This window comes from Pan paniscus, chromosome 19 (assembly GCF_029289425.2).
Source record: "Pan paniscus chromosome 19, NHGRI_mPanPan1-v2.0_pri, whole genome shotgun sequence".
Lineage (NCBI taxonomy): Eukaryota > Metazoa > Chordata > Mammalia > Primates > Hominidae > Pan > Pan paniscus.
The window spans coordinates 16,542,162-16,564,859 of record NC_073268.2 but is presented as its reverse complement, the minus strand read 5'-3'; the positions used below and the strand labels follow the sequence as shown (position 1 = coordinate 16,564,859).

The following is a 22,698-nucleotide window of genomic DNA, read 5'->3' as shown; positions in this document are numbered from 1 at the left end:
AACAAAAGAAAAAGAGTAAACATAACCAAATGTTGGGGGAGGTGGCAGAGGATGAAAGTCAAAGGAAAACTTGGCTAGGATACTTTTTAATACTCATATTTATTGAATACCGGGCACCTGGCAGACAATGCTGCACCCGATTACCTGCTTGTTGAAAAGATTTTGCTCTCTACTCATTTAAATAAAGATAAATGCATGATTATTGGTGTAAAGATACTAATTAAAATGTATTGACCAGGCACAGTGGCTCACGCCTGTAATCCTAGCACTTTGGGAGGCTGAGGCAGGAGGATCACTTGAGCTCAGGAGTTCAAGACCAACCTGGGCAATACAGTGAGATATCATCTCCACAGAATATTTTAAAACTAGCCGTAAAAAATAAATAAATAAAATAAATAAAAGGCCAGGGGAGGTGGCTCACACCTGTAATCCCAGCACTTTGGGAGGCCGAGGCGGACGGATCACTTGAGGTCAGGAGTTCGAGGCCAGCCTGGCCAACATGGTGAAACCTCATCTTTACTAAAAATATGAAAATTAGCCAGGCGTGGTGGCGGGTACCTGAGGTCCCAGCTACTTGGGAGGCTGAGACAGGAGAATCACTTGAACCCAGAAGGTGGAGGTTGAAGTGAGCCGAGATCCTGCCACTGCACTTCAGCCTGGACAACAGAGTAAGCCTCCGTCTCAAAAATAAATAAATAAATAAATAAATAGCCAGCCAGCTGCGGTAGCTCATGCCTGTAATCCCAGCACTTTGGAAGGCCAAGGCGGGCAGATCACATGAGGTCAGCAGTTTGAGGCCAGCCTGGCCAACATGGTGAAACCCTGTCTCTACTAAAACTACAAAAATTAACTGGGCATGATGGCGGGCGCCTGTAATCCAAGCTACTCAGGAAGCTGAAGCAGGAGAATTGCTTTAACCCAGAAGGCAGAGGTTGAAGTGAGCCGAGATCACGCCATTGCACTCCAGCCTGGGCGACAAGAGCGAGACTCTGTAAAAAAAAAAAAAAAAAAAAAAAAAAAATTAGCCAAACTTAGTGGCTCGCACCTGTACTCCTAGTTACTCAGGTGGCTGACATGGGAGGACCACTTGAGCCCAGGAGGTTGAGGCTGTGGTGAGCTGTGACTGCACCACTCCATTCCAGCCTGGGTGACAAAGTGAGACCCTATCTCAAAAAATAAAAGAAAATTTGTTAAAATGGCCCCACCAGATTCATGTGAGGTAGGTCACTGTCAAACACCAAGAGTTACTTAACAGCACAAGACATCGGCCATAATAAACAGTTAATACATTGTTTGTGAAGACTAAATAATATATACTAAAGAATATACATATATTAATGTAGAGTACATTAGAGGCATTTAATTCTTACATTTATTTCACAGATAGAGAAACTGAGGTCCAGAAAGGGGAATAGACTTGCTCAGGCATAAGTTAACTTTTTTTTTTTTTAATGACTCAGGGTTATCATGATTGCGAGTAATTCCTCAGTCTAATGGTCCTTTGCTTTCACTGTAATATTAATGAGACATGCTTCTTAAAAGAATGATTCACTAAGAGCAGGGCAGACTGACGAGCAGCTTTCCGGGTTGCACTGAAACCTTCCCACTCCAACCACAGGGAATTTATAACCACTCTGTTCTACAGACCACTCACAATTGGTCCTGACCCAAGAGGAACCCTGCCCCAATCAGGATGGAATAAGTGAGTGCGGCCACTTGGAGCTGCCCTCTAATCTGCCACCACCACTGGGGTCTGCTGCCCTATCTGGGAACCACCCCCTCTTCCCCTTACTCCTCCATGGCCAACTGGGAAAACTCAAGCTAAAAAGGATGACCCAAGAGATGAAGGAAGGAAAAGAAGTTAATTCGGAACACAGGGATCCTGAACTGCAATCCTTTATGAATCCCAAATTGCCAGGCATTCCCTTGAATCTGAATTGGGTAGGGAAATTGAAGATGGGAGTCACTTCCTTCTGCAAATTCATTGCCTCTTTGTTCTGCCGTGGTATCATCAGAGACGGTGAGTTTCATAAATTTGGAAAGAAGACAGCCACCAACACTTGTGTGTTTCCTGTAAAAAGAGTTTCAACTCCTCTTCAATAATCAGCCAAAGACAACACCTGGACTAAGAACTCTTACCCCTAGGATATCCAAAGTACCTGAATCTAAACAGGTACATTGAGCCTTTGGTTGGCTCACCACTACTTTGGCAGGAAGGAATCAGGACTGATGCAGGCCCAGGCAGGAACAAAGATTCCCTGCCATTTGAGCTACTAGTTTGGGTTGGGAGAATTGGAAGGCAGGGGCCAGGTAAAGTGAGTCAAAAATTCTGAAGCATGGAGGAAGGCAGAAAGCAAGGTGGCACTATGATCTAGCAGTACTTCTCAAATTTTAAGTGTATATAAATCACTTGGGGAGCTGCTAAACTGCAAATTCTGATTCAGTAGGTCTGATTCAGGGGCCTAAGATTCTGTATTTCTAAGTAGCTCATAGGTAGTGCTGATGCTGCTGGTCCATGGAGCAGCCAGGCTGCAGAGAACTGGTGCATCGGAGGCTCTTGAGTGCTGCAGACCATGATGGGGGATAGGAATTCTCTCCTGCAGAGCCAACACTGCATTTTTTTGGCATTGAGGAAGGGTGCTCTCATTTTGACCAAAGAAACTGGAAGGTAGGACATTAGCAAGATCCTTCTGATATTCTTGATCTTTGTAACAACCTGCTATAGCTAGCTGCAAGAGCATTTTTAATTAGACCAAATTATCTAGTTTGACTGTCCATAGAAATCAAAGCCCCAGCTGAAATATCTGTTCATTTTGCTAGTGTAGAGATGGCTTGTGTGCTGTGATTTTTAAGATGTTAAACACTGCCTGTGGGCATATTTTATGGAGAAATAAACACACAGCCCAATGAGATGTATAGCATAGTTTTAATATATTGTATATTCCCTTATTTATGGGGAAAATAAACACATAAGCCAATAAGCTGTGTATTACTACTTTAATATATTGAATTTATTTCATACCTCTATATTTTGTGAGGGAAAATAAACTGAGATACATGACATTATTATAACACATCTAATTGTTCTATATTAATTTATTTATGAGAGAAGTAAGTGCAATTTAACATGATGTAAGATTAATGCACGAGATGAATTCTATATTAAGACAGTTTAAGGGATTAAGTTCCAGCTAACTAAGAGGTGTGTACTTCCCACACTGAGGGACCCATTTTAAAATATGCAAAGGGCCTGTCTAGTCCTCTGTGTCACAACCTATGTTGGCTCCTGGCTTATCCTGACAATTGCTGCCTCTGGGTGACTGGTACTCTAAATCCCGGTCCTGTTGGTCCAGGGGAAAGTCTGGAGGCCCAGGAAATAAACTGCTTTTTGAGAAGGGCAGCATCTGCCGGGGAGATAGCCCCGTAGTGTCTGTTTCTGAGCGGGAGAAATATTAAAGAAACCTAAGGAGGATGGATGGCTTTCCGGGGCCCTTTAAACCTCCACCTTCCCAGAACAAACCAGGAGGCAGATGGGGGACATCGATCCTTGCTTCCCGCTTACCAGGTTTACAAGGAACCAGGCAGGGTGTGGTGGGGGATAGACAGGACATGGTGTTGATACGGAAAATGAAGTTGTTGGTCAAGACTGGTGGGTCTGCATTCAGAGAAAGCTCTGGCCTGGCTTCAAATCCCACAGCGAAGAATCAAAAGTCAGACTGGATGAGGCACACCCAGGCCCGCAGACCCGCCGCTCTCCTTCCCTTCCCACATCCACACGGACTCTCCTTCCATCTCGCGTCCTCAGCGTCCGTTGGACTCCACTTTAAAAATAAAAAAATCAAACTAACTAAAACGAAGGTGGGACTCCCCAGGCTCCCCTTCTTCCCTGGCCTCTGGAAAATCCAGCTGGGAGGACGCAGGGGCGGGGGCAGATCCCGGCTGGGCCGGCGCCTCCTGCAGCGGCTGTCATGGCGGCCACAGCTTCTTCCCTCGCCCCCCCCCCCCGTCCGCCGCCCGGCCCCAGCGCCATTTTGAGCATCGTCTTTGCTTCCCTGTCTCCCTCCCGCTCTCCTCGCTCCTCCTTCTCTCCCCGCAGGTCCAGCGCCTCGCGACGCTGCCGGGCCATCCTGGGCTTCTCGCCCGGCTGCTTCTTGGATGGTCCCCCAAACCCCAGCAGCCCGAGTCCATGGGTGTCCCGGCAGCGCCACATTTCTCAGCTGGCCTCTTCTCTTGCCCACTTGGAAGCCAGTTACCATCCCTGGGTGCGGGACCCTGCTTCCCGAGAAAATCCCCGACCCCACTCCACTCCTTGGAGAGCCACCTACAGCTCCCAAAGAGGCCCGGCTCAAGCCCCAGGCCTCGCGTCCCTAGGCTTCTTGAGCTCGGAAAAAGGTCCTACACCGGCTTCGGTCATAAGAAGCAAAAGCCTAGGAAGCCCTTGGATTGTTCCCAATTCCAGTAAACTTCTGCCCCTGCCACGACCCTGAAGACTGTCCACAGGCTTCCTCTCCTTTCACCCTCCTCTGTTCGCTGTACACTCTCTCCCTCGACCTGCCCATCTCTATTTCTAAGCAGAGGCCCCAGAACCACCCGCTCAGGACCAAAGACCCTCTGCTGAGGGGCGGGGAGGTGACCCAGCTTCCTGCAAACTCCTGACTTCTGCCGGAGCCGTGGGCGAAGCGGCCATCAATCGGGTCACCTTTGTACCACCCGGACTTCGCCGACCCTGGAGGCTTTGCTGCCATATGGGCCGCTGAACCTAATCAACTTCGCACAGGTCCTGGAGGGGTGAGGACCGGCCTTGGGGCCGCGGGGAAAGAGTTTAGGTCCCAACACAAACACTCGTTTTGGTATTATAAAGACATTTATTTAATCTATGAAAATAATGTACAATAAATACTTTCCCCTTTTCCTATTATTAAAGAATTTTAATAAATAATCTACAGTCTAAAACATAAAAAAGAGGAAAATAGGTCCCTCTAGTTATTTTTAAGAAAGTCCCCCTAGAGTTTAATTATTCCTGAGATTTCATTGGAAGGAGTCTACCAAACGGAATTTTTCTGTGTGAATTTTAAAAGATGACCGAGTGCCCAATATTTTAGAAGAAGAAAGGGAGTGGATTAAACGCTAATTCAGTAATACCTGAATTTTAGCAAAACACATAAGTCTATGCGACTGAGGGTGGGAGAGGCTCGATTTTTCCAGTAGACGGCCAAGGAGCGCGGGGGTCGAAAGGACCGGGAGGAGGAAACGGGTTAGGGAAACTGCAGGTCGATGGCACAGAGCGTACTGGTGAAAAAATCCAGCTCTTCCTCGGAAAAAGGGACCGGGCTGTCGAGAGAACCCTGTAGGCTAGGGGAGAGGCCTCCGGATAGCTGGAGACAGGAGTCGGCCGCGAAGAAGTTGAGGTCGGGAAGGAAAGGTGAATCCTGGCGCCCCGAGAAGACGTCTTCTGGCAATGGCCCGGGCTCCAGCCCGCCGGCCCCGCGCAGAGCGCAGTCGGGGCTCGACGCGCCTGCGCCCTCTAAGCGAACGGCTAAAGGCCGGGGGTCCGCGCTTAAGGCCCCCGGCACCATCTCCGGCGGGTGACAGCAGGCTTCCCACGCCGCCCGCGAGGCGGAGGGGCCGCCCGGGCTGGCCGCGGGCTCCTCGGCAGGGTCGCAGATGTCCTCCAGGGCTCCCGGGCAGGCAGGCTCCCCATCCGGCGGCTCTCGGTGCTGCGTCTGCCGCTTGTGCTTCATGCGCCGGTTCTGAAACCAGACTTTGACCTGCCTTTCGGTGAGGTCCAGCAAGGCCGCGATCTCGACGCGGCGTGGCCGGCACAGGTACTTATTAAAGTGGAATTCCTTCTCCAGTTCCAGCAGCTGCGTGTTGGTGTAAGCCGTGCGCAGCCTGCGCGCCCCGCCGCCACCAGCCTCCGGCAGTCCCAGGCCATCTGCAGGGAAAACAGGCTTGGCGTCATAGCGGGCCGTGTACTCAGCCCAACCTCAGTTCGGACTACCCCATCCTCCAAAACCAGTATCACCTCTCCCCTTCCTCGCCACCCCACCCCCGCCCCCACCCCAAAGCCGCTCGCTTTACTGCTTTTGGGTTTTCTTCTCTCCCTCTCTAGTCTACAGCCCCGGCCCGGGTCAGGGCAAAGCATTCAGAGCCGCCCACGGGCCACGCAGGGGGCGGAGAGCGGCTCCCTTCGGCGCCGGAACCTCAGATCCCCCTCCCAAGCCCTCCCAGTGGACCCCTCAATTCGGAACTTTCCAACTCAACCGGAGCGAGGGTCAGAAAGATTGTTCTTCACCCCTCTTCCTCCCTAGCTCTGAATTCTTCCTCTTCTCCTAGAGTTGGGGCAGAAAGGACCGAATCTTTTCTGCTTCTAGGGTCTATACCAGCAACAACATACTCATTCCCCTACACAGATACGGGTGAAAACCTCAATCAAATCATTTTCTTCTAGCAGAAAAAAAGGCGTTTCCCCAACCAGCTTCCAAAATCAGCCATAGGGAGAGAAAGAGAGAGAGAGAGAGAGAAAAAAAAAGACGCTGTTAGCGGCCAGGCCTGAACCCCAGTGGGATATTCTACTTCCCCATCCCAGGAATGGAGGGGGTAAGGAACCCCAACAGGCTCGCCACTATTTTTTTTAAACCTCCTTCCACTGCTTTTTCTCCCCCTCTTCTGGCTGCCCCTCACCCCACCCCCACCACGCTTACCGACCTGCAGGCGATCCGACCCCGGAGGCCGGAACGGCGGAGGCGGCCGGAGAAGGAGACGTGGCGGATTGGCTGGGTTTCTTGGCGGATTTCTTCTCTTTCATCCAAGGGAACTCGGGGGCCGGGGGGGCAGCGGGGAGTGGCGGCGGCGGTGGCGGCGGCAGAGCAGGCCCATCTTCGGCTCGCTTTTGGCTCCTGGGTCTCTGAAGGGTGGAGGCGCCGGGCTGGAGGCTGGGGAAGGTTTGCTCGAAAGGAGGAGGAGGAGGAATTAATGTCGACTCCTTGATTGATGAAGTTTGAAATGTCTCCAAGACAGCGGGGAAGGAAGTCAGACACTCGGCGAGCGACGGCTGGCTGTTTATAAACCCAATCTCCCTCTCAAATTCAAAATTCATGGCTTTCAATGGTGGGGGAGGGGGCTGCTGGGGGGGGCGTCAGGAGGGAGGATCGGAAGGGACCCCCCCTCCTGCCCCCCCCAGATTTATGTAATGGAGCGATTTTGGGAGGGGGAGATTTCGGTCTCTCTTTTTTTTAATTTTGGGCCTTTATAATTGTATATTGCTGATAAATACAAGCGTATGGGGACTCTCTCTATTAAACCCAGGACTCCAGCGAAATTACAGGGAATTCGTGGTCACGGGACCGGCCTCCGCCAATCGCTCGTCTGGGCCTGGTGGAAAACAGAGAGCATTATTTGGTTTAATTGATTCAAAAACACCAGAGGACCACGACCAGGACACCATGAGCCCCCATTCCTACACCAGTGCCTCACATGCTCTCTCCCCAATGCCTCCGTTTCTCCAGAAAAGCTAGAGGAACCTTTTCCTCATCCCCTTCGAAGGTTAGAAGGTTTCAGAAGCCTGGAAAAGAAGAGACTCTAAGGGAGAAACCTTCCTCTTTTCCAAGTATTTTAATAGAGTAAATTAAGGCCTTCTTTACATGGCCAGCAGCATCCCCTTCCCTTCTCCCCTTCCCCAGGAAAAGATGAGTGAGGATCTCCGCGTTGGAGGAAGAGGGAGTCGAAAGAGGCTTCCACTCTTTGAAAAAGGTCAGTATTAAGGTGAAAATAAGAAAGAGATTTACAATCATCACACCACTATCCCTGTTACCCTCCAAAAACAACAGTTAAATCTTGGGAAATGGACAGGAACTCCCAGGCAGACACATAGGAGTGAGATGGAGCATGAGAGGCATTTTTGGGCCTCTGGCCTCCATGGCTGTATGGTCTGGGTTCTCTTCTCTGCCCAGTGTTTGCAGCACTGCCTCTGCCCCTTATGTACCCCTGCTTTCCTCACTTTCAGGCTTCCATGCTTCTCTGTGACATCCCGCAAAAACAGGCAGAGTCTAAGATGTGCATGTACCCACTCAAGCCTCAAGCTTGTATCTGTATCCACATCCAGGGACATGAACAAGAACTGAGGTAGCCATTGATTTAACTTAGAGCACTCTCAAAGTTCAGATCAGCGTTATGTGTGTGCATGAGTGTGGTGGGGAGATTTTCCCCTAGGACAAAGAGACTTTCCCTCCCATTTTTGCCATTGTGCTAGTTAAAAAAGAAAAAAGAAAAAAAATCCCTGACAAGGAAGAATTCCCTGAAGATGGTAGGGGTGGAAATAATGACCACTGAGATGATATTCCATTTCTGGCTCCTGGGGGAAAATGTTTTTAAAATTTATTTTATTTTGAGGAGACCAAGATAGTCTGAAGTTTAGAGTGTTGTAATTTACTATGGGGAGAGGGCACAAGACTCTGAGCCCCAAGCAATTGGTGGGAAACTAGGCCTCAAAGCAGAAAATGAAAAGTCGATCTGGGGGAAGATTTTTAAATAAGTGGGTCAGACGGATGGAGAGGAGATGAGGCGATCAATCTTAGCCCCCTGACAGCTCCCTCCGATTGCATCAAAGAATTTGGCTCTTTGGGAAAGCAGAGCGAACAGCCAAAATTTCACATCCCTTAAAAAGGCCTGGGGGTGGGGGTGGGGGTGCAAAAGAGAAGGGTGATTCTGGGAGAGCTGGGAAACAGATGGGAAATGGGGACAGAGGGAAAGCGCTAAGTTGGGTGGAAAGTTTGCCTGGAGAACTCCCATGGCTTTGGCCTCCCCTCCCCCTCCTCTCTCTCTGCTGCCCAGCCAGGAGGAGAAGGCTGGTTAGCAGAGAAATGGCAACTGAGCCCGGAGCTGGAACTAGAAACTTTCTGTCAGTGTAACATCTGCGTGGGTGGTGGTGAGTACTTAAAAAGAAGGACAGAGAAGTCTGAGTAGAAGCATGAGGGTGGGGGACAGGAGGATGGAGAAAGGGGAGTTGGAGGTGGGGGCTGCAGGGACCGAGGAGGCATGCTCTGGAGGGCTCAGAACAGAGAGAGCTGCTCTGACCTGGGCAAAGTGGCCAGCGACAGTAGTGTGCAACTAGGCTCCAGAGAAAACAATTTTTGCCATTTAGAGGTGTGGATGGGGGTGGGCATAGAATAATCCAAATAGTAGCTGTCTGGAAGTCATGCAGGGAGGCCTGAGAGTGGGTTCTCCCTCTGGCCACCCCCTTGAACACCTCTGAAAGTTCAGCAACAGCTTCTGTAGCTGGCTGAAGGATCCAGAGCTTATCTCAGGCAACTCGGGCAGACTGTCCCTGCAGGAAATACAGCTCTCTCTAACCCTCACTGACAGATTTTATGGCCAGATTAGCAAACAGCGGAAAACTTGGGTGTTAAAAGGGGCCAAGAGAACCCTCCTTTTCAGAGACATCCCTCCCCCGCCCCCCGTCCTGCTGTGAATTTAACAGCACGGATATTTTACCCACGTCTTTGGCTGCTTTAGCTGAGCGCCTGGAATCTTCCAAAGAGAAGGATAGGGAACACCAAGCCAAGTTGGTTCTTATTTTTCTTGTTTGCAATTCCAGCTTTGAGCCAAAGCTCTGTTTTTCAAACTTAAGCTAAATTCTCTTTCTTGGCCTCTTTCCTGCTAGATAAATAACAACCCAACCCAGCCCCAGAGCCAAACATGGTGCTTCATCTAGTTATATCATTCAGAAAATGTTATTCAAGGAAGAAGAGAGAAAGAGAAAGAAAGAAAAACCCTTGAGCGTTATTTGATCCCAATCAAACTTTGCACGCTCTTATGCCTTTAAATTATAGCCTGACCCAATGCTAAATTGCTTGCTGCTTGGATGAGTCCAGTTAAAATCCTACTTGGTGGTGGGGAAGGGGGAGGGTGTAGAGTTCAGGTTGCTTTTTTATTGTTATTTATTGTTGCATAAAGACTATAATTACTAACCTTGGACTGCCAGGATGCAACATAAAAATGAAAATCAGCCCTCTCTTTAAGGCAGGGCCTGGAACGATTCTCACTCCCCCAACATCACTACCACCAAATATATGCTCCTAATTAAGCAATGCGGGCACATCGCTTACAATTAGAATTATGCAGCTCTTCAGCAAGCAGCCATCGCTTCTCTTTCAACGAATTAGCTCCATATTTCAGCCGCCCTGTCTTCTCGCTCTTATCGGCTCCAGCGACTCGGCGGTGACATTTCATCTTTGACAGACCTTCTCTATTTTCACTCCAATGTGATAAAACTTTTATGGAACCACGACTAAGAAATGAAGTTTTCCCAAGGATGATGGAAACAGAGCCGCACATTAGCCTGGGGACCGTTTTATTTACGCTTGGATCCAACAGCTTCTCCCACCCTCCTCTCCCCTTTCTCTGGCAGGGGAAATCGAACGTGCTTCCCCTCCCTCCGCCTCGAGTTTTATTTAGTGATTTAATTTTACTTAGTTTTAAAGTTTGACCTGAGAAGTCTAGGCCTCAGTTTTTTTTTTGTTTTGTTTTGTTTTTTAGATTAATCATTTTTCTTTGTTTTCATTTTAGACCCAGTGGTGGTTGGGCTTCGGGTCACGTGACACCTTCTTTGTAGCTCCGGAAGAGGATTGTGAAGTTTAGGTTTCGTGGAAGAAACCGTAATCGGCCAGATTTTCTTGGTGGTGGTGGGAAGGGGTGGGGGGTGGGGGGTGCATGGACGCTGTGGCCAAAGGAGCTAACAGACGAAAGGTCAATGAATGAAAAACCTAGAGGCATACAGGCCAAACAGAAAAACCTACAGAGAGCATCCAAGAGTCCCCCATTACCTCCCAACTTGCTACTTAAACCACAGCTGAAGAAGTTGGCAAAATGTTACAGGCTCTTATGAGTGAGAAAATGGTATTTAAACTTAAGACATATCAAGGGGGAGACAGGAACCTGGGCAGTGGACAAAAAGGCCAGGGAAGGGTCTTCAGTGTCCTTGTCCTTGTCCTTCTTCCCTTGGGGGAAATTTGGCAGTCAGCAGCCTTGCTCTGCTATCTAAATTGGACCACCAGGACAAGATAAAATTGATAACAGAAAGTTTATTCAAGAATTGTTTGACAGACAACCCTTTTAGGTAAGGAAAAAAGTAACTACTGAAGAACAAAGAAAGTTCCAAGAGGGAATTAACTCTAGTTCTACAAATTCAGGACTATACAGTGACGATTAGGAGCTGAGTTCATGCCTTTTAGAACTAATTACAATTGTTCGTAAGTACAAGTTTAACATAAATCTACAGCTCTTTTCTAGAGTACAATAGTAACTAAAATAGCTGGTTTTACATGACAGGAAACACAATGTCCTTTGTAACAGGTAAATACTAAAAAAGTACAATTTTTTCCTTTTTTTCCCTCATATAAATACATAATGTAGGGGGATAAATAATACAAAAAAGAAAATATTTTAACAGGCTATAACCAATAAATATATATGAAAATGTTCACTAGAACACACGCTTTTTTGAGCAATGCTGGACTTCTGCAGGCCCAGACATCTCTCACAGTTGTTTTTACATCCATTAAAATGTAAACTCTAAGTGCAACAAAAGTGTCCTGTCAGGAGGCTGAGCAAGGCACACAGGCCCTGCCCAGCCCCTGCCTGGGACAGACAGTTTGTTCAAATATACCCTGTTTTCACGTTAAGTCAAGAGAGCAACAGAAGAAAAGTATAGAACCTCGTGTCACCAACTGCTTTCCGTGGAGAGGGGGATGGAGCTGGAGCTGAGATGGAGGCAGCAGAATGGGCAAACCTTCAGTCCTAACAACCTGCCTGCCCTAGCCTCCACACTTTTCCTTAAAAAAAAAAATGTATATAATTTATAATATAGGCAGCTCTTTCAGGATCTCTCACCATCCCTGAGCCCTCTAAAAACTGTAATTGATGGGGGTGGGATGTATAGATATGAATGTTCTAGAGCAGAAAAACCGGGGGCTAGAAGTGGAGGGGGTAGGTACCTCAATAAACCTCAAATAAATGGGAACAAATTTGAGGTTTTGGGAAAGTTGGAAGGGAACGTGTTTTGTGCCCTTTGGGTTTGAAATGTGTTTTCTTATTTTTTAAAGGATAATTGAGGAAAAAAAATCAAGATTTGGGGGGAATTACCTACAAAGATGTAAGGTAAGTCCGTTGGTTGGTGATGGCCTAGCCATCTTGTCTGGTTTTTAAAATGTGCTTTTCTGCCTCTTCCTGTCTCGTCTTCCTCTACCCCACTCCCGGGCGTGGAATTCCAACTTGGTAGTGCTGGAGCCCTGGGGTTGATGGGGTCATCTCCAATATGATGTGGATTCCTTTCCGATGGGTTGGCAGGCAGATGGAACAAGGGGTGGAAGACTTAAAAGCAACCTCTCAGGCCAGGGGGAGGGGAAGGAGCTCCAGGCCGGTTCTGACCAGGAAGCCTGGGTACCACCTTCTCTGGCTCCTCTTTTCAGACCTCCAGGCTGCCCCCAGAGCTCCACAGTCTCTCTCTTCCTCCCCATCCCCTAATCCTCGTTCGCCCTTTCCCATCACAGGTGTGTTAATTTGGGCGCTTCTTGGATTCTACCCTGAGGAGGAGGCGCGTGGTGAGAGGAGAGGTCTGTGTAGGTGGGGTGGGGTTCGCAGGGTCCGTGGTGCTGGCTGGGCGCCATAGGGGGCGCCCCGTTGTAGTCCAGGTTCCCGGAAGGGTGATGGGAAAGGTGGTTGAGGCCATAGAGGGAGGGGCCGGCAGGGGGCGGCAGCGGATCCGCGTAGCCGCCCCCGCCCACGTACACCGGACTGCCCTGCATGGTGGGCGTCCCGTAGGCGCCCCCGTTGGCTTGGAGGACGTGCGGCTCATACTCGGGCGCCGGGGTCGGAGGGTACTTCTGCGGGGCGCCGCAGCCTTTGAGAGGGGGCTGGTAGTTGGAGGGCAGCGCGTAGGCATTCTGGTGGGCTTTACCGAAGGCGGGTGGGGACGGGCTCTCGTAGCTGGGGGTCATGGAGTGTAAGGCGTTCATGAAGCCGGCCGTGGACTGCATGGGCTGCGGGGGGCTGCCGGCTGGAGATGGGCCCCCCGACGACGAGGCCAATCCCTTGGCCTTCTGGTCCTTCTTGTACTTCATGCGCCGGTTCTGGAACCAGATCTTGATCTGCCGCTCGCTGAGGTTCAGCAGGTTGGCCATCTCTACACGGCGAGGCCGGCACAGGTAGCGGTTAAAATGGAACTCCTTCTCCAGCTCCACCAGCTGTGCGCTCGTGTACGCCGTCCGCGCCCGCTTGGACGCCGCCGACCCCGGGGGGCTCTTGTCCCCTCCCCCGCCGCCGCCGCCGCCGCCCCCGCTGCCACCACTGCCTCCGCCGCCGCCGCCACCGCCGCCGCCACCACAGCCCTCTGCTGGATCCGAGGGGGAGGGGTGGGAAGGGGAGAAAATGAAATAAAAGATAATTACTGAACACGCCGAAATTGAATGCATCGTTTCTTAATAAATCCAGGCCTGGACTCAGAGTCCCCGCCGCCCTCCCCTTCGCGTCCCCGCCTCCTTCTCACTCCCCCACCCCACCGCCCGTCGCATTAGCGGACACTCTATAATAGTGGCATTTATTAAGAGACCTGTTCTCCTTTCGCTGCCCCAGCTTATGAAAATTTGATCATGTCACGCAGACAGAGCCGCATGGCCATTTATTTAGGGCTGGATTTTCGCGTGCGTGCTTTCTCCCCCTTATCCCCAATTCCAGGTCAGGGAAGACATTTCCCCTCCCCGCCCACCCCGTCCTGAGGACAGGATGGGAGACTGAGGAGAATCCTCGGGGTAATCTGGACACTCGTGGGCAGGAAGTGTGGCACGAAGAGGCTGCCGTTTCTGGAGGCCGGGACCCCAGGCCGTCCAAGCGATTGTGATTAATACCCACAGTAATCATACTTAATAATAATCAATCGTTGACGACTCTGCATCCTCCCGGCAGCGCCTCGTCTTGGCTCTGTGGCCTTGGGAAGGGCTTTGAGGCCACGCACTGGGCCTTCTGGAGCTTTCAGAAGCTCCGGTGGAGGGCAGCTAGAGGGAGGAGGGTGTTGGCGGGGTCAGGGGTCATTAAGGGGTAGGGGTATCAAAAATGTACCCGCCGGCCACCTAATATTGTTCCCAGGCAGCCTCGCGGGCGCCTAGGGGCTGGGTGCTAGAATAACAGTGACATTCCTGGCTCCGACAAAAGCTGAGGACAAGGAAGGCAGAGAACTGGTACCTGTGCCGGGGGAGTTGTTTTTCAGCTTGGACGTTTGCCTCGACTCTTTCATCCAGGGGAATATCTGTTTGGTGAGGGTGGAGTTGGTGCCGGGACCGCACTTTGGGGGACCACTTTTGCTGGGCCCGCCCCCATTACTGCTGTTGCTAGTGGCACTGGTAGGTGCGGCACTGGGCGGGGGTGAGCCGGGCGGGGCCGACAGGGGCTCGGGGGCCAGACCCGGCCTCATGCAGCTGCCGTTGAGCTCCTTGCTCTTGGCATGTGGGGCAGCGTTGCCCAGGGACTGCAGCGAGCAAGCTGAGCGCTGGTAGTCGCCCTCCAGGTGCGTGGCGGCCTGAAATGGGGGTTGGGGGGAGCCATCGAAGCCGAAGCCATTGCTGCCAGGGTACGAGGAATAGCCTCCGAAGAGAGCAGCCGCGGCGTTGTCGTAGTAGGTGGCTTTCTGCATCGCTGGGTGAGGCCTGGGCAGTGGGTGGCAACTTGGAAAGGCCTGATACCCTCAGGACCGGACATTGGCAACCCTGGGGGTCACGTGACACGCCGGACCCCCCCCCCCACCTCCCCTCTCTGTCCCCCTCCTCCGGGGTCTGTTCCAAGCGGCTGACCTGCGAGGCGAGAGAAGAGACACAAGGGGGAGAAGAGGACTGGGGCTCGAATCCATCTTAGGAACTGAAAAGGGAACTGACATCAATAGGGTTTTTTCTTTTCCCCTCCCCAACATCTCCAAAGCAGATGCTGAGAAAAAAAAGCCCACCAGTTTTCATTTCCACTAAAAAAATTAAAAAATAAAGATTATATGCCTTTCAAGACTGCCTAGATGTAGAATCTATGGCAAAGGCCATTGCTTCTCTCCTGCCTGTGCACTAGCCCCTGACCTCCCCTAGTCCCTCTCTCCCTATCTCTCCTCCCCAACTCTGGGATAGGATGGCTCAAGGGAGGGGACACTAGGAGACTCCAAAATAAAAGCATCATCAACACCCTCCTCTGAGCCCAGAGGCTTCTATGCTTCCAGCCTTTGCCTCCTTCCAAGTCGGTTTAGGTCTCTTGCCCAAGCAAAGTCTAGCCTGAAGGAAAACCAAAGGATCTCCTAAAAGAACAGGCAGGAGAAGCAAGTTCAGCAGAGAAGCTTCTCTTGTGAGGTATCCTCTCCACTTCCCACCACTCTCCCACCAGGAAGACAACAACAGCCTGACCTAGAAACTTCCTGATGATTTTTAACCTCAAGAGCCAGCTGAACCGAGACTCATCTGTCCATGGCCCTGCTGCAGGTACCACCACCTCTGGCCCTTGTCTTTGCTCAGCCAAACCTGGGATCGGGCAGCCAGTGGCCCTGTGGGGCCCCCAGATGGAGCAGGATTGTTTCAATTTCCTGGGCCACGCCAGTTGGTGCTGTGACCATTTGGCCCAGGTCTCTCCCCGGACCTCTTTTTTTTTTTTTCATGAGACTTAATTTTTCCCACCCTTTCCTTCACCGTCTGTTTTCTTTGATTTCCCCCAAAGCAAATAAGAAACAAGAAGTTACAACTGCTAGACTTTTCTACTGAGACAGGGAAAGTGCTTTCCAAAAGAGAAAATTATTCCTGAGGAAAAAAAAATTAACAAAGCAATTTTAACAGTATTATTCTCTAGGTTAGAAACAGAGGTATTCCTGTTGACTGAGGTTCCCTGAGGCAAAAAAAAAAATCACTACTTTAATACAGCCTTTTAAAAGTGTGCCAGAAAAATAAAGATTCAAACTAACATAGGATTTTGTGTATTTGTTCTGAAACTTCTGACTGCATTTTTTTCCCTCTGTCTCTCCCAACTCTTTACCATCACTTTTCATAAAACCTCCATACTGCCATGTGTGTTTGGAAAACTTTAATCTCATTCAGCCTAGCTGTTCAACTCCAAAGAAAACTAAACATAGGAAAATAAAATAAAAGGAGTGCAGGTGAAGAAAGTCCCTCCCTCACATAAATCCCCTTCTTCATGGCACAGATTTATACTCAAAAGGGAATCAGTGTAACCCTGAGTTCCGATTGGTTTCTGGAAATACACATGGGTCTGCAAAGCAGCAGGTCCTTCCAGGGAGAACCAGAGTTCAATTGACCAGGCTGACCCAATCCCTTTATTATTATTACCATTAGCCTCTGCTGATTTAACCAAAATTAGCTTCCAAGCAGCCCTGGCTGAAGGGGGAATTAATTAACAGGCATTAGTTGTGGTTGTTATTAATAGAGAAGAGAATGAAATAAAAACGTTGGAGGGGGTTGGCTGGCTAGGCCCTGGCTTTATTTAGTCTAAATGATTGTTACAGCAATAATAATGATGACGATGATGATGATAGTAATAATAATAAAACAATAATGTAACTAGATGCCTGGGGTCGAAATTCCTGCCTCTCCCCTTGCAATAAACCCCAAACCATTGCGGGACGGAGGCCAGGCGAGTGTGGAAAGCGAAGGAGCCAGAGACGCGATAGAAAGAATGGAGACTCCGCCGGTGGTGCAGACAGGGCTGGGAAGGTTTGTGCACCCGGGTAGTCCCTGGCTGCTGCTGCCAGGCTGCCTCAGCCGGTCGCTGCTGCCGCGGCGACTGGCGACAAGCTACCAGCCACCTACGATGGCCCAAGGAGGCGAAGAAGAGCAAGCGATCAGGACACCAAAATGGTTATCGGAGGCAGGTTCCCAGCACACCAGCCGGCCGAGGGCCGAGCCCCGCGGGCGGCAGCAAGTTTTGGGAGCTGGAGGTAACCGAATTAAAAGGCGCCTTAGAAACTCCGCTTCGGGACTTTGCTCAGCAGGGCTCCGGGTTGGAGGGCGCCGAGGCCTGGCGGACGGGACAGTGGGAAGAGAGAAAGGTGCTAAGGGGACCCAAGATCTGGGATCCAGAACAAGAGGGGGTGGGGAACAACTCTACCAAGCCAAACAGATCTATTTCCCTTGCCTCCATGTTGGAAAAATTCAGGTTCCATATGGCTCCTCGGGAGGGAGGGAGGGAGACGGTGGCTGCCGGCTTCCCCCCAGGGTCTCGCTGGAGAAGGGAGATGAGCCCCCCGCAAGAACCCCACCTTGCCAAGCACACCCCAGGGAGAGCCAGGAGAGTAACAATAGCTGGGGAAGCCCCGAGAGAGGGGATAGGCCATCTTCCAGGACTTAAAAAAAATAATGGGAGAAAGAAAAATAACAAGAAAGGAAGACAGAGAAAGGTTGAGACTTTCTTAGCAGCCGGGGAGAAAATTCAGCCCTGGATCTGGCTGCTGAAAGAAAAGAGAGGAGAAAAGAGGAGAGAAGCAGGAAGAGAGAGGGGAGAGAGGGAGAGAGAGAGAGAGAGAGAGAGAGGAAGAGAGAGGGAGGGAGGGAGGGAGAGAGAGAGAGAGTCGCTGCGTGGAAGGAAGCTTAAAGCTTGTGAACTCTTCTTGAACCGAGATTGGAGTCATATGGGCCATAAATCATTGAGACATACTCTCCGCCATTCACAAACTGATAGCCTATTTCAGTCCAGCTTACCTTAGCCACCGATGAGGGGAGAACAGGCAGACATAATATATATTCACATCGAGCCCCAGAGCGAGCGGCAGGCGACAAATCTCCCCTCCTTGAAGGCAAAGGAAAAAAAGACCACTGTTTAAAGCTGCGTCGCCCCCCGCCCCCACCCCCCGCCCCGCAAAGCCACCCCGGCTGGGGAGCCCGAGGGGCAGACCGGCCAGAGGAGCCGCGCGGCGTCCGCTTCAATTCACTCGGCTTAGGAGCAGGGGTGCGCAGGAGGGAGGGGGTGGGGGAGCGGGAAAAAAAATAGAAGACCGAAAGGTGCCGGGCGGCTCAGCTCGCCAGAATCCAGCTCCGGGCTCCAGCAGGGCTAAGCCGCCACAGTGTGGTTGCCCTATAAGACTGGTACGCCCTACTCTCCGTAACAATGGCCTCTGCTTTTGCACAGGGAAAAAAACCCACACAGACACACACACACACACACACAAGCTCACACCCCCCCACCTCTCCCCCTTTAGCAAGCTTAGATGCCTGATAAGGAGGGAAGGTGATGGTGGTGATGGGGAAGGGGGGAAATTTTAAAATACCCCCCTCCCCAAAAAAAGAGTAAGAAGAAAAGAAGGAGGGTTTTTTTTTTTCTTAAAGAACAGGTAAAAATTTAAATCTAGATTGGAGGGACAGGGAGGAAGAGGTGAGCAAAGGCAAGGAAAGGCGGTGAAGTTCACAGCTCCCCCCATACCCCACTAGTGAACTATTATGCTAATATGAGAAGTAGTATTTGGAGGCTGAGTCAAAGGCAGGCCTGGCCCGGGGGTGAGGGTGCCGGGTGCCCCTCTGCACTCATTCGCAAATGGAACACCAGGACTTTTTTAGAAAGTAGTTCTGGGTCTCCAACCCTCACACTCTGGCTCCCTCGGCTTCTTCCCTCCACTACACCCTCTCTATTCCTCCCAAATCTCCCTCCAGTCTCCAGGCCCAGTCTCTAACCAAGGCAGAGGGAAAGACCAGAACTTTAAAAAAAAAAAAAAACACCCCTCCCCCTTTTTCTTTTTGAGAACAGACAACAAGCGGTGAGTGATGATTTTAAAAACCCTGAACATCTTGCAGGGGGAGGAGGGTTGAGAAGAGGGTGACAAAAGGAGGACTCTGTGTTTTAGTTTGAGCTCCAGACTGGCTGGCAGTAGACGGGCTGAAAGAACTTCATGGATAAGTTTCTGTTATGATTCTCACCTCCAAATAGGCAGAAGGGGCTAAGAGGTGATAAGGACATTTGTACTTCTAAGAAGAGAAGAACTAGCAGGGTCGCTTAATTTTAAATGCACTGGCAGAAGAGATGGAAGATGGTTATTATTATTATTCAGAACAACCCTGTTTGTTTCTCTCTGCCCTGCAAGATTTATGACTCTTGGCACAAGTGAGGAAGGCCACAAAAGCTAAAGTTTTCTTAGGGTGTGTTTGAGCAGGGCAGGAAAAGGCAAGGAGGAGGCCTGTAGGAGGAAGACAGGAGCCAAAAATGTAGGTGTCTGCAGATTTGGGACAGGGGGTGGGGAATAGTCATTCAGGGAGGAAGGAAAAGACAAAAAGAGCACCAGGACATTTCCCAAAGCAGGAGTGTTTGCAACTCTGCCTAACTGCTGACTCGGAGCTAGGGGATGAAATAGAAAGCTGACTCTTTTCTCTAAAGGCAGCTTGGAAAACTGGTCCTCTTAACTTCATGTAAGGCACTACCCTGTGATTTCCTGGTTAGAATACTTGGCTTTTGCCTTCTCCCATCTGGATGCACCAGAAGAGGGAACGGGACTGGGGACAACAAAGGTGAGAGTTGATTTCCAGCTTTTGTGTTCCCTCCAGCATAGGTCGGAGGTGTCTGGCAAAGCTTCCTTCATTCCCTCTCTCTCCCCACTCACAGGCTCTACTTTGGGATGAGATAGGGAGTGGCCCCTGGCCTCCAGCCCCTACTTCTTCCCGGCAAGGCTAAGTCAGGCCAGGTGATTTGGAGCAGCCGGTTTCCAGGGGCCCTGATAAACTGGGGGTACCTATGGCCTTCCTGCACTCCAGCAACAGAAGCCACTTGCAGAGCCTCAGAATGTAATGTCCTGAGGACCCCACCTCCTACCTAGAAAGTTGACAGCTGGGGGGAAGCACGGGTTGGGGGACATGGGGATGGAGGGTGGGAGCTATTTTTCTGTGTTTATTAGCTATTATTCTGTGTTTATTAGTATTTTTCTGTGTTTATTAGTAGTATCAAGAAAATAAAACATCCAAGTCAGACCTAGACTTGGGGCTCAAGCCAGCCTGGAACCCCAAAGAGACCTGTTAGGGGTGCCTGAGCATGTGGCTGCAAAAAGTCTGTCCTGAGATCTCTACACTCTGGTTAGAGACCTACAGGGTCAGACCCCATGTAACTTTGAGCTTGGTGGGTCAGGGACTCAGGCCAGGGAGGCTTCCAGAGGCTTAAAGAAACCAGTACCTTTGGGGTTTTTTTTCTATCACTCCCCCAAATAAAAAAAAAGCCAAGAATGTACCTCAAAACCTCTGCTGTCCTAGCTGTTACTATCATTGGGTTAGAGAAGGTCATTGTAAAACTGAGAGGAGAACCTGATCGCTTTTGGGACTGCGCAGCTTTGCCTCTAGGAATAACGCGGGAGTCCAGAAGGCACCCAGGCAGCCTCGGGCCGGCTGCAGGAGAAGCGGGCCTGGAGCTGAGCTGGGAGTGGAGGAGTGTTCCAGAGACAACGGCAGACCCCTCCCTTCCCCAAGCCTCCTCAACTCTTTGTGGTCCCTCGGGCTACAGAAGGCAGTGGGGCATAGTGGGGTGGGAGTGAAAAAGAGGACCGAGAAGCAAGAAAATGAACCCGGAGAAAATCTCAGAGGACATACACCCCCAAATGCGGTAGGAGATGGAGTGGGGGCTTCTTAATTCTGGAGTACAGAGCCCATTTGGAATACTTGGGAGGCAATTAGATCCCAGTTTAGTTTCTGTCTTGCCTTTTTTCTTCCATTCTCAGAGGTCTCTGGCGAGCAGGTGGGCTGCCCTCTGATTAGGGCTGGGAGGCTGGAGGACGGAGCGTGGAACAGGCACCCCTAAGAGCCCCTGTTTGGACTGAGGTGTTGCTGCTAGCCAGGGGATTTTCAAACTTCAGGGGATAAAGGCTGGTAGTGAGGAGTTTGAGCAAGGAACTTGGCGTGGGGGACGCCAGAGCAGGCTGAGGGAAGACGTTGGGGTCTGGGAAAAGAGAAGCAGGAGAAGGGCTTATCATCCCTGAGAGTGAAGCCATGATTTCGGAACAGACTGGAGATACAGAAGAGGGAACAATTTCTTCTTGGATTTGGGAGGGAAACCTGCGAAACTGTGTGTGTGTGCCCATGTGTGTAGGGTGTGTGTGAGAGAGAGAGAGAGAGAGAGAGAGAGAGAGAGAGAGAAAGGAGGAGAAAGAGAAATTGAAAAAGAGGAAAATTGAGTAAGAGACAGAGACACTAGCATAAACTAATGAAGTAAAAAAATAATAAGGGTAAAGATTAGAGAAAATGCCCTTCTTCACAGACATCTTTTCCTCTTCCATTCCGTTTCTTCGGAGCCAGAGCACTCGCTCTGGCACTTCTCTCCCCCACCCCACTGGGTACCCAGTATCAGGCGACGGGAGCACTTTAAACCCTCTGGAGCAATCAAGGGCTACCCGCCCTTATAGACCTCGGCGGGATCGTGCCTGTTTCTCTCCTCCCCCAAAAATGCATCAACTAGCAAACAAAAATTCTCTCAATAAGGGCATACTGGTTGGCTCTTTTAAAACCAATTTCTGATCTCAGACTTGGGGCAGTCAAGGATCCTGCCCCTGGCTCAATCCACACAAAATTTGCCTGGCCCAAAGGCTAGCTTGGGAGCTAGGACCTGTAAGCCTGGAGCAAGATGTTTGGCGATGTGTTTCTTCCTGGCCCTGTCTGGGTTCCCAGTCCCACACTGTTTTCCAGCTTCACTGCCCAACTTTGTAGCCCTAGAAGAGTGGTGTAAAGTTCACACACTCACCCGAATCTCCATTTTCCCTTAAGTATTAATGAAGATTTCAAAGCTGGGAGTTGTAAAGTGGGAATTGCTAATGAAGAAGGCTCTTGGCATTTGGATCCCCATCTCCAGCTCTCCAATAAGCCAGAGCAGGAGGGAACAAAGGGGCACCCGGAAGGGAGAAGAGGAGACTCGCATAGACACTGCTCAGCAATAGTGGGGATCAAAAGAAGAAAAAGGTCGCTGCAGTGGAAGAAGAAAAATCCAAGCTATACTTTTTCCCCACCCCACGTGTGGGGGCGCTGCCCTCTCCCCAGCTGAGCCTGTGAAGGGGTGGCAGGACAAAAAGGGCAGCCACAAGGGTCTGCGAAGTCCACTCGATGACCACGGAGGCCGCCTGAACATGCTAATGAGGGGATGGCGGTGCTGCCAGCGAGTTGGGAGCCTCAGGCAGGTGGGCTCCTTGGTGGTGATAGATCCCAATCTGAATCAGGGCTCCCGCCTCACCTAGAAGCTCAGCCTTAGCCTGGCAAACCCCACCCCCAGCAAGTGTTGAGACAAAGGTGGGCAGAGCAGAGAAGGCAGAGGAAGGGAGGCTGCAAATCCTGGGCAGCTTGGGGGCTGCAGGGGGTGCTGGGAAAGGGAGGGAGAAGCAGGAAAAGAGGAATGGGCCTAGTCCCTGAGGTTGAGCGGGCCTCTCCTGACAGACTGGATGTTTCTCTCCCAGTGACCTCTGTTTAGCAGACAATAACTCAGTGGATTAATGACCAATCAGCGAAAGGCCTTCCGAATTGCCTCCAAATATAAAACTCCGAAGTCAGAATGGGACAGAGCCAGAGTCTGGGCCCGCCAGCCCTTTTGTTTTTTTTCTCTCTCAAATTAGTGTTTGGGGCTAGGCTTTAGGAAGTGGATTATCTGCCCAGTGTCTCAGATTTCCAGAGCCCCAAAGATGAGGTTGTTTCCCATCTCTTCCCATCTTCTTCTTCCCTCCTT

General features: G+C 50.6%; 2 protein-coding genes and 1 long non-coding RNA gene across 3 annotated transcripts in view; 1 reads left to right on the top strand and 2 right to left on the bottom strand.

Moving 5' to 3' along the window:
* Positions 1-4,845: 4,845 nt before the first annotated feature.
* On the bottom strand, positions 4,846-8,065 carry HOXB2 (homeobox B2). Its single transcript, XM_003827499.7, has 2 exons — positions 6,709-8,065; positions 4,846-5,935 (listed from the first exon to the last, which is right to left on the bottom strand). The coding sequence occupies exons 1-2, from the start codon at positions 7,097-7,099 to the stop codon at positions 5,256-5,258; spliced, it is 1,071 nt and encodes a 356-aa protein (XP_003827547.3). The 5' UTR covers positions 7,100-8,065; the 3' UTR covers positions 4,846-5,255.
* Positions 5,922-13,459, top strand: LOC117976429 (uncharacterized). The gene is made up of 7 exons (XR_010110532.1): positions 5,922-6,600; positions 7,683-7,752; positions 8,006-8,926; positions 10,567-10,655; positions 12,102-12,156; positions 12,549-12,611; positions 13,138-13,459. It is a non-coding gene; the product is annotated as an uncharacterized LOC117976429 (long non-coding RNA).
* Positions 11,062-22,698, bottom strand: part of HOXB3 (homeobox B3) — a 41,597-nt gene continuing 29,960 nt past the window's right edge. The window contains exons 3-5 of the mRNA XM_055101111.3: positions 17,727-17,814; positions 14,236-14,840; positions 11,062-13,390 (exon numbers count right to left, since the gene is read on the bottom strand). Of these exons, the coding sequence (XP_054957086.1) occupies positions 12,543-13,390; positions 14,236-14,683 (1,296 nt within the window). The 5' untranslated portion in view covers positions 14,684-14,840; positions 17,727-17,814 and the 3' untranslated portion in view covers positions 11,062-12,542. The remainder of the gene's footprint in view (positions 13,391-14,235; positions 14,841-17,726; positions 17,815-22,698) is intronic.

What these genes read in the sequence shown, in the direction of transcription:
- HOXB2 (XM_003827499.7), bottom strand. Translation starts at nt 7,099, where the DNA reads ATGAATTTTGAATTTGAGAGGGAGATTGGGTTTATAAACAGCCAGCCG. An exon ending in CGGGGTCGGATCGCCTGCAG is followed by an intron (nt 5,936 to 6,708) that starts GTCGGTAAGCGT and finishes TTTTCCCTGCAG; the next exon opens with ATGGCCTGGGACTGCCGGAG.